The 10,707-nt window shown below is 43.6% G+C and overlaps 2 protein-coding genes across 2 annotated transcripts; both read right to left on the bottom strand.

Annotated features, from left to right (window-relative positions):
* Window positions 1-186: 186 nt before the first annotated feature.
* Window positions 187-1,484, bottom strand: F5Y00DRAFT_256115 (uncharacterized protein; the record flags this gene model as incomplete). The annotated part of the gene is made up of 4 exons (XM_048010362.1): window positions 187-522; window positions 614-829; window positions 941-1,266; window positions 1,334-1,484. The coding sequence occupies 4 exons, from the start codon at window positions 1,482-1,484 to the stop codon at window positions 187-189; spliced, it is 1,029 nt and encodes a 342-aa protein (XP_047860230.1).
* A 3,160-nt stretch (window positions 1,485-4,644) lies between these two features.
* Window positions 4,645-9,087, bottom strand: F5Y00DRAFT_256113 (uncharacterized protein; the record flags this gene model as incomplete). The annotated part of the gene is made up of 9 exons (XM_048010361.1): window positions 4,645-5,162; window positions 5,430-6,453; window positions 6,604-7,183; window positions 7,244-7,301; window positions 7,335-7,522; window positions 7,552-7,595; window positions 7,632-8,576; window positions 8,634-8,921; window positions 9,022-9,087. 9 exons carry the CDS (start codon window positions 9,085-9,087, stop codon window positions 4,645-4,647), a joined length of 3,711 nt encoding a protein of 1,236 aa, XP_047860229.1.
* Between the last annotated feature and the right edge of the window lie 1,620 nt (window positions 9,088-10,707).

Genomic DNA, 10,707 nt, shown 5'->3' with positions numbered 1-10,707 from the left:
GGTACAGGCTGTAAATTTTTGGTTTTACTGTCTTATTTGAAACTACCACCTATGTAATAGTCGAGCAATCGAAAGCGAGCTACGTAGCTTGACGTCTTTCCTCGTCATCTTGCCTATTGTTATATACAAAATTTAACGATGCTGAGCTTCACTTCTTGTTTCGTATTATTACTAGGTATTATTGGTTCAGATGTCCTCCATCAGCCAAGGCAAAACCTTTCTGCCCCAGTACTGAACCATTTTATAATGACCCAGTCCCTCAGGCATGGATTCGATGGCTTGGGCCAGCGCCTTTCCATCCCCCTCGGCTTTCACTTGGTGCAGCGGAGTCATGTAGGACCGGACGGTGAAGATGATGGCGCCCGTACGCGGTAGTTTGGTGAGCGTCTGGTGCTCCACGCGCAGGTAGCACTCGTCGAGAGAAGGATCTTCCTTGTACTCCTCGACCTGTTGACCAGTTCCGGGATAGTAGTTGTTACCGTCGGTGCGGAAGAGATCGGCACCGTCGACTTGGAGAGACCACTTTTTATTAATTAAATTAGTCCGGGGGCGAATTACGATAATAATCGCGACAGGCTGAGCTATGTAGTTGGATGTAGTTGACTTGACTTACGTTCATGCGTCCTATGAAGTCGCCGGGCTGCATCCGAGCAAAATACCGATCCACGCTGAGTCCGAGCTTCCTTTCGTAGCCTGGAACTGGTTTGTGGATCTCCCGGACGGACTCACCGACTCGGGCTGGACTAAGGAATCCTCCTGGGAAGCAAGCAATGTATCCTTGTAGACGGTAGTCTCCGTTTGCGTCAGGACACATGAAGTAGAAGTCTTCCTATTATTTTGCATTTTGGTGTCAATAGCCAAGCCAAGCGCTCTTGAGTGTTTATAGACGGTACTAGGGGCGAGACGAAAGAAATCCATTATAAATAGGTTAGATACTTACCTCGACGTTTTCTCCCATGTATGCCAACATCTGGGCATGTGTAAGTCCCTCGGTCGTGAGTGGGTAAGTAGTTCCCGTAGCTAAATTCTTGACCGATTTCCCCCGCATCTTCCCTTGCGTCGTCGTCTTGAACATGGTTGGGAACCTAGCGGGCAAGTACCTGATCATGATCTCTTCGTATAATTCCTCGATGGCTGGGTTGACGGCCTCGCCGGTCCCGATGGTGAACTCCGCTTTTTCTCGGATAAGAGGCAAACGCTCTTGGATACGACTGAGATAGCCACGATCTATTCTGATCCAATCCGAACGAACGCGTTTTTGGATTCCTGTATTTTATGAGCATGAGCCTGGAGCAATACCTAAATTAGGTACTAAAAAGGCGACTTTACTTACCCATAGTAACGTGCCCTTGAGTCTTATATGGCTGGTATTTAATAGGGTCTACCTTGCGGAAATCGAAATCCCATAACGGCTCGATTTCATCGTCTTTGGGTGATTTTTCCTTAGAGTTTTTCGTTTCCAGTTTCTGATTGAATGTCTTCATGACCCGAGCCAGTGCTAGCAACACTGGAGCTAGTAAGAGAAACCATAGTGCTTCCGGAGTAAAAAACCTGTTGTGTGCAATCTCAAGCATGATGGGGATAGTGTAACGTCTGTTTAATAGAGTGTGTAATGTAATTGCTAAGTCTTCGAGACATCTTCGGATGTCTTATATGCTCGTGAGGAACCCATATTAACGTACATGGTTGAACCTCTCCATCTTCTATTATACGACCGACAACTGTGGAACCCTATCCAAAAGCTTGCAAGCGAACAACTATTTACCTTCCAGATGAAACATCGTGGGTACTATCCTTGGAATGTAGTGGGATGTTTTAGCTAATCAAGCTTGAGGATAGACTCAAAGGAGTCTATTGCAATGTCCTTTAAGTGTGGGGAACCATGGGATGGGCTTGTAGAAATATGCAATCCTGTCTGCGTCATAGCGAAATAAAAAATATGGACGACTCCAACCAATACAACTAGTATACGTGTATTTCTTGACTAAGCGTTTACAGTCTTATGCCATGACCTATAAAGACTCAGACTTAGAAGTTAGGGTTCCTCTTCGGTCGTAATTATGGTTAACTCCACTAGGTTTTGCCATTAGAGGAAGCTCGATATCAACTTTAACTACAAGTCACTTCTGAATGTTAGTAGATTGGCATATCAAGCTTGAAGTCTATGCAAAAAAGAATCCTTACGAGAATCTCGGTAACCATTACCTAATGTTTCGGCTGTAAGTTGCGCGAACCTTGCTAATTAAGCTGCAGTTGGGACATACAATAATGTCAAATATCAAATTCCCCGGCTATAAGGTAGCATTCCAGGGTCCCTCCCCTGCGTGCCATGTCAACTGACTAACGTTGCCAACGAGATCCTTGAACGTCGGATGCGGAGTACCGGTATCCAAGTCGCTAAGATGGCATCATATGTAAAACATTGCGGGGGTGGATGCTTAACCCGACGTGACGGAGTCGCTTGATAAGGTATATCCCGAATACCATCTCCACCTTGTTGTCGTTGACCCTCGATATCTCGACAAGGATGCGGAGTTTTGTGCCACTGTTCAACTGAGTTTTTCCACAATTAATCCTACTCGATAAGACTACGGCGCTTAGATAATTGGCCCATGAAGAGTTTGACTATACACTAAGCAGCACGGGTTTCGGTGGGCCAGAGAAATGAAGTCGAATTAAAGCAAACGGAGCTTCCCATTGGCGAATGAGGCGGGATCGAAGGATGGTAAAGAACCTTGTGCTGACGCAAGGCAAAGATAGCGGGCCAGCCAGTTTAAGTATTGTACTAGAGTTATCTTAACTAGTTAGTTATTTGATAGTTATAGGTTTGCTTATACTTAATTCCTACCTCGGCATAATACGTTAAAGAGTTAAAGGGCCTTCCTAGGAATATTCGGTTACGTTGTTATTTGGTATCTTACATTGCAACGTTCCAAATACATAGTTATGAGACGATACGACGACTGCTTAATAGGTTAGCCGTTCCACATGATTTAAAAAAGCGGTTACTAGTCCGGCACAGTACACTATATTCTACTTAATATTACTATTACTCATCTGCTGGGGTTTTTATCGATCCCTGCTCGCAGAAGTAGTTTCGTACGTACGTACACTAGAACAAATCCCCTACCTAGGCTCTGCGTCGGCCGAAGCTCTAGAATGCGGCTCCATCTTTACGTAGGATCGGTATGGGGTATTTACCGTAAACACACTTTTCTATGATAAGTTAATGAGTTAAATCCCGAAGCGAAGGAATAAGTTTACCAGGAAATGTACGGTAATATAAGCCGTACCTGTTTTGTCTCAACACTGGTTCTTCTTTTGCCGGGTACATTATCTCATAAGTACCATAGCGGAGGTAGGGGGTTTCAGGGAACGATTCCAATTTTTATAATTATTTTATATACGGATATCATTGTAATCAGGTTGGTACATTCTATTTTGTACAATGGTTCCAAAAGTATGGAATGGTTTCGTATGGCGCAACGGTTTTGCTTTAGGGCCTCTGATTGGTCCAATTTTCGATAAAAGTGGGGCAGGAGTTGAAAAAATTGAAAAAATTGACTTGACTGGGCCTCGAACCCACAGCTCCCACGTTCATACATTGTACGTACCTTAAGCCCCACAAGGGATTTAAGGTTTAAACGTTTGAGCTAATGGGACGAGGTGGCCAGTCTCATCGAATTATTTCAAAAATTCAATTGATTTTAATCCTTATAAGCTTTACTTTCAAAAAAATAAAATTTTAAAAAATTTTTTTTTTTCACTAAGACAATTGGAACGATTATATAATACGAGTAACGATAGTATGAAATGGAATGGTTTTACGGTTAGGGAACGGTTTTCGTAAAGTAAAAATATAAAAATGAAAATCTAGCCCCACTTATATTTGGATCCGACCAATCAGAGGCCTTAAAACCTAAAAACGTTGCTCCCCACGAAACCATTCCGTCGGTGGAACCATTCCGTGAAACCCCAAACCTCCGCTATGGTACCTACTCGCTCGTAATATACGTGACGAACTAGCAGTGGTATCAGCGATCAAGTATTGTTGCTACGATGAAAAGACTCCCAATATGCTTGAATTTCGCCCTTCTATAGGAACAGTAAGCGATCATTCTGTAGTTAAAAGACGGGATTGTCAGCGACCGCTTTGTAAATTTTAAGGAAGAGTATTGAGAAGACGTAGGGTAATACATGTTACGACGATATCGTTGCGCGAAGAGCTATAGGTTTGCCATGGACTACATGTATATAGCTTATTTATTGTAATTCTTCCATGGCCATATGCTTCGTTGACGGGGGTTGTCCAATACATGCTTTCCCGTTAAAAGCCTTCATGTAGGTATAATGGGGTTTATACAGGATGGCGTGTGAATACCAAGCGAATACATTCACGCTCGAAAGAAAATGGTGCAAATTTGAATTCCAAAACATACCGATACATCCAAGAAACGTACGCGTAAATAGTGAGGAAATTTCCATGGATGGCTACCTAGTTAAGGAAAGCTGTGTATAAGCCAGGGTCTTCCATAACTTTCTGCTGAGGGGTTAGTTAGAAGGGAGGAGAAAAGAGCAGAAGATAACAAAGATACAAGAGCAACGTATGATCCTAAGCCTAATATATAACGAATGAGTTTTGTTTTAGATAGCACCTGATTCGGAGGCCGGAGATGGTCCTGAACCTGCGAGCCCGATGGTTATAGCCTTTCCTGAGAGGCATATAAGGGCAATTACAACGACTGTCGATCCCGTAGAGGGCAGCACGAGAGAGGAGATGGCAAAATTTCGAGACTCGCTGCGGGTCGGACGGTATTCGGGCGGAAGCCATAGCACGTTTCGTTCATTCCATGTGATCCAGGACTTATCATAGCTTATACCATATCCATAGCATTTTGCCTCGCGATACTGATACCAGTCCAGAATGCGAGGTAGTAATCGGGTTTGAGACGGATATGTAGTCCCATCGGCTATCTTAATACCGATATTGGCATCCAAGGATAAACTGGTATCGTCAAATGATAGAATTGTTGCTCCGCGGCCGATATGGAGTTTTCGTTGAAGGGATCCCGACGCCACATCCCAAATCCTAATCGAACCATCGCGTAGAGGCACGGCCAAAAGATTCGAATCGTGAGAGAATATTATCCAGTCAGCCCTTTCTATATATGTTCTATCCGTGAGAGTTTTCCGAAGGCATCCTGTTGCTAGATCCCATATCTTAATGGTACCATCAAGAAACGGTACGGCCAAAAGTTTCGAGTCGGGTGAGAATATAATTAATCGCATGCTCTTTTTATACGATATATCGCTTAGAGTCTTTTGGAGTGACTCTGCAGATACATCCCAAACCATTATAGTTCCCGTAAAGGACGTCATGGCCAAAAGCTTTGAGTCGTAAGAGAATGTGAGCGACTCGATCCTTATACTGGGTGAATGCCCCCCGATCTCCCGTCGGAGGGACCCTGTTGCTATGTCCCAGATCTTAATAGTGTCGTCTTGGGTCGCTAAGGCTAGGAGTTCCGAGTCGTGAGACAATTGAATCAGTCTATAAGCCTCGTTGTTAGATAGTCGCTGGAGTGATCCCGTTACCATTGAATCCCAGATCTTAATTTTCCCATCGCTTAACCCCGAGGCCAAAAGTTTGGAGTCGTGAGAAAACGTAAGAGATGATACCGCCGCAGGGCTTTCGATTGTTTGTTCCAGAGACCCCGTAGCCGCATTCCAAATCTTAATGTTATCAGATAACCCTGAAGCCAAATGCTTTGAGTCGTGGGAAAAAGCGACCGAAAAGATATCGCCCCCGTGAACTTGGAATGTTTGTTGAACGGTCCATGTTTTTATATCCCAAATCTTGATGGTGTGGTCATGTAATCCCGAGGCCAATAACGTTGAGTCACGGGAGAATGTAATCGATTGGGCCTTATATCCGCCCTCCTCAAATGGCTGATGAAAGGTTCCCGCTTCGATATTCCAGATACTAATGGCACCGTCATCCGACCTCGAGGCCAGTAGTCTGGAGTCGTAAGAAAACTCGACTGAAAGGACGTTGCCTTCACGGACTTCAAGTGTTTGCTGAAGGGACAACGTCTTTATATCCCATATTTCAATAATACGATCGTGTAAGCCTAAGGCTAACAGGCTCGAGTCATGAGAAAATGCAAGCGAGAAGATTGCCATTCGGTTACTCGCGAGGATGTATTGAAGGGTCCAATTTTTGGTATCCCAAATCTTAATTGGTTTATCATCCAGTGAACCTGTGGCTAATAGAGTCGAGTCATGGGAGAATGCAACCGAGTATATCCGGTCTTTATGGCCTTCGAGTGTCTTTAAACATGGGCTCCAAGAAAGTTCAACTTCTGGCTTTATTTTTATCCATTCCGACTCTTCTTTTAGAAACGTCTTCCGCGCTAGATAGTTGACCGGGCTGAATATAAGAGCTGACGTGTATACCTGAAGCGGGCTATTTTCAATTATCCATTTATTGTGAAGAATAAACCGACGAGAGTCATGGATAAGATCTAGTAGTTGGCGGTTACATGGTTTATCCGATCCCAATCAGCTTCGTCCTCGGCCATAGTGTTAAGGTGAATAGGTAATTACCTTTAACAAGCCCTCCAATCTCGTCATCGACAAGATGGCATCTCCCATATATTTAATAAGGCTTAGGGCCTCGAGCCAGTAGATAAACTTCTCTTGGAGGAATTTGCCGACCATATCGCACTCGCAAGAGCTATCTTGATCTTGACAAGTACTATAAAAATCGAAGAAATGGTTGAGCCAGTGGACAGAGGAATACCGCATGAAAGCTAACGGATCCGGATTCGGTGTCTCGATCTCGCCGATTAAGAGCCCAGGATGAGGTAAATCATATATATTTTTCCGTAGTGTTGACATGAGCCTTAACGACTGCGAGAAAATGGTACGGTGAGAATTTGTTAGTGTAGAGGTGAGACTTAAACCTTTTGTTTGACTGTTCAAGTAGTCTTTGGCTGATTGATGAATCAGGTAAATATGGTCCTCACGGACGGTAAGGAACGAACCACACTCGTCTACAATCTCCTTAGCACTTCCAGACGCATTCTGAATTTCTTGTGATAACCCTAGTAGGGCAGCCATTTCTACCAGCTGAAGCGGACGATAAGCTGAAATAGCCACTGAGAGCATCAATTCACAGAGTTCTCTATCTTTCTGATCGAGTTGGCAAATCTAGCTCATCATTCGATCATAGATGCCGCCTAACCCAGATGACATCCCCTCGAGCACAGCTAAGATACGCCGTCTGGGTACGTTTTCGAGCTCTTGGATTGCAATCGATATCCAGAGGAACGTACCGGCAGCTTTCTGATACAGGATATCTCGCACCCGGCTCTTGAGGCGGGTATCTTCCTGCAATGATAGCATGCTTGATATTTTGAAATCAATGTAAGCATTGATAGCATGAGAAACTTGTTCTGCGTTTTGAGCGTGTTCTAGATGAAGCCTTGTCCCCAGGTTTCCAAGTGCCTGCTCGATGTCAGGTCTATTGCGGCTAGAAACTAGCCACTTAACTTGAGATAACGTAGAGTTTCGCGTAATGAATTTAAGAAGTTTGTCTAATTCTTTTCGCACTCGTCGAGAGCGTCGATTACAATATATACTCTCGACCTGTTTATGGCGCGTAACATATCCTCTAGCACTCCCGATAGAACGAAGAATGCGTTATCGCCCTTGAAAATATTCTGGTCAGATGTTTCGTACTTCTTGCGCAAGTACGGGATGAGGCATGACTGCTGTACGCCGAATCGGTACACGAGGCCCCTCAAGACGTCTGTAGCGTTGTTGAGATTTGAGTTAATACCCTGACAGAAGAAGTAAGAGAGCATAGTCGATGGTGACGAATTTTGGTATGCTAACTTCTCTAGTTCCTCAACAATTGTTATGAGAAGCATCGTCTTTCCCTTCCCCGGATCGCCTTTGATCCATAGTACATTGGACTCATCATTATCACGCCATGTCTGGAAATCTTCGTGTTCAAGGATCCAGTTGGACGATTCCTGATGCGACCCTCCCTTCGTTTCCTTGATGCGTCTTTTATCGTCGCTGGGGTCTGACACGTATAAGGCTCTTAGACACTCATTATCTTTCTCTTCTTGCTGCGTCTTCTTCTGTGCCATCGTCTGATCCCGGATGGCCCGATAGATGTCGTGGAGCATTGACTCTGTATCTTCAACAAGCTTTTCGAGAAGATCCTTAATTTCGAAGTTAGTATATGTATCAATATCCCGTTGAATGGCAATCTCCAGGCTTTTCATAGACTCTAAGGTGTTCTCCCAGTCGTCACGCTTGACTATGTCCCTCAAAATAACAACGAGTCGATTCCGGTAATATAGAGAGGCGCTTTTCATCTGATACGAAAGAAGCCTTTTATAAAGTTCGATAATACGATTCTCTAATTCGCCTCTTAATCCCGCGGATTTGCCAACTTGATTCTCTTCGAGAAGGCGCGACAGGTTCCAGTACCATTCTATCCTCGAGACAACGTAGGCAATTCCATCGCGATTGATTGCCGCCTCATTAATTGGGATCATGAGAATCTTCGAATGAGTTAATACAAGCTAACAGAGCAAAGCAAAATTATTAGATATACTCACCTGTAGAGCAAAACAAGCGTCAGTCCACGCAATAGCAGCTTCCGGAACCGACTTAACAGCCATGTCAATCAATTCCTTGACGGGGGAAACGTAATTTATTGCCCCTTGGATATTTTGCTTTACTGTAGCCTCTTTACCTGTCTTTTCCAATCCTGCTTGGACGAGCCGATGCATTTGAGACCTTCTCCTCTCCGAGTCTGTCTGATCAATATCATTATTTTGAACCGCTTCATCTGTTGAGCTTAAATCTTCGATAAGATCGCGCGATAGAAGTGTCTCGTATAAGGTCTGCAATGGCGTTAGTGATTCGCTAAATGTTAGCTTGTCCCCGATAGCATAGGAGCCTTTCGAAAAGATCGAAGTATTGCCTAGACAGTGTATGGAGTACCGCACCACCTTGCGTTTTAATTTTTTTGTACCGGGTTTTCAGACCCCGCCACCACCCTGGTGCCATAGTTTCTCTAAGAATATCTAGGCTTAAAAAAAAAGAAAGAAAAAAAAGAAAGAAAGAAAAGAAAAAAAAGAAAAAAAGTAAACCGAAAGAGAGAGGGAGAGAAAATGAGGAAAATAAAAAAGGATAAAAAGTGCAAAAAGTCGGCTGGAGCCCGTTATCCGCCGGTTCGAACAGGCCCCCTCCGCGAAAAACCTGAAAATGGCAAGTCCCCAAAGGGGTAGGAAGCCCGGTGCTTCCAACTAAACCACCCCGTTTTTACTCCCAGGACTCCGAGGCGCCTAGGGGCACCATCCCGATTAATTGCTGCACTGCAATCTACATATATATGTTACCCAACGGCATTTAATTCTTTTTATGGCCACCTTGCAAGGCAGACTGATAGTACTAGGAGCCAAGGCTAACTGAGAGCTTTACATACGTAATAATGTGCAGCATATCAAAGTCGTTAGGGCCTCGCGGGCGCTTAATTCGGTCAAGTCAGCCTATAAGGTACTTTATCGGAAGTTGAATATGATGCTGCATGCATATGGTCAGCTATTCAGTGTTTGGGTTTGATAGCTATAGTCGCTATTAATTTTTGGATTCTCACCGTACTAACAAATGGCGTTGGCGAAGCAAATGCAAACACTACACCGAGACCAGCGGGTTTGACGAGTCAATTAATAGCTTTACTTGACTTGACTTGGACCTGACCTGACCTGGTTTGGGTAGATCGTGAATATTTTTAATCTATATAGCAGGTACGTACATTGAGGATGTACATATATTTTTAATCCATGATAGGTATATGATTAGTGTATTTACTGTGTCTAATGTGGCTAATGCTGTGGCTTTATAAGGGCATTTAAGCCAATCCGAAGATAAAACCAGGTAAGCCTTGTACCTGACTTGTAGGCGGTTAAGTCTATACGGTTATTTTGAAGTTGCAACGACTCTCGGATAATTCAGGATAATAAAAGTACAGGCCCATTTTAGAGTTGAATTAAGGTTGAGGCCATCAAGTCCACTAGGCCACTAGGCCACTAGGCGCGGGCCGTGGTGGAGCGACTCTCCGTGGCACAGTTGGATCCACTAGTATGGCAACATGCCCCATAAAACTACCGGTTGACGTTTAAATTTACAAAAGTGCCTAAAGCAGGAAATGTTCCTAAAGCAACATTAAGCGAGAGGTGCTTGTTTACTAGAATGGCAATGTAGTAATCCGTACCTATGGGGTGTTATTTTTAAATATCATGCTTTCAGCCTCATGTATATCATTTTACATGTACTCGACATACATGCATAGGTCTTACATCCCTAACCACGTAAGATGTAACAAAGGACATGTAATTAATGTTTATGGCACAACTAGTAGCAATTACTGCCTTATTTTAAGCATCGAACATTATCTTTGACACTACTTATTTAATATCGCTTTACTATAATATTCAATAGCCAGTATGTTCCGAGTTGTATATATTTAAAAGTCCATAGACAATATGCCTTGCACCACCACTGTAACACAAGACGGAATTAAAATACATACATATACGCTGTGATAAATGGGCAGTGTGGCATAAGACTAGGTCCCCTAATGCACTTTATATATAGAACTACCTAGTACAATGCCAATTAAGTAGC

This window comes from Daldinia vernicosa (genome assembly GCF_022497035.1).
Source record: "Daldinia vernicosa strain CBS 139.73 unplaced genomic scaffold F5Y00scaffold_78, whole genome shotgun sequence".
Lineage (NCBI taxonomy): Eukaryota > Fungi > Ascomycota > Sordariomycetes > Xylariales > Hypoxylaceae > Daldinia > Daldinia vernicosa.
This window is presented reverse-complemented; position numbering and strand designations above follow the sequence as displayed.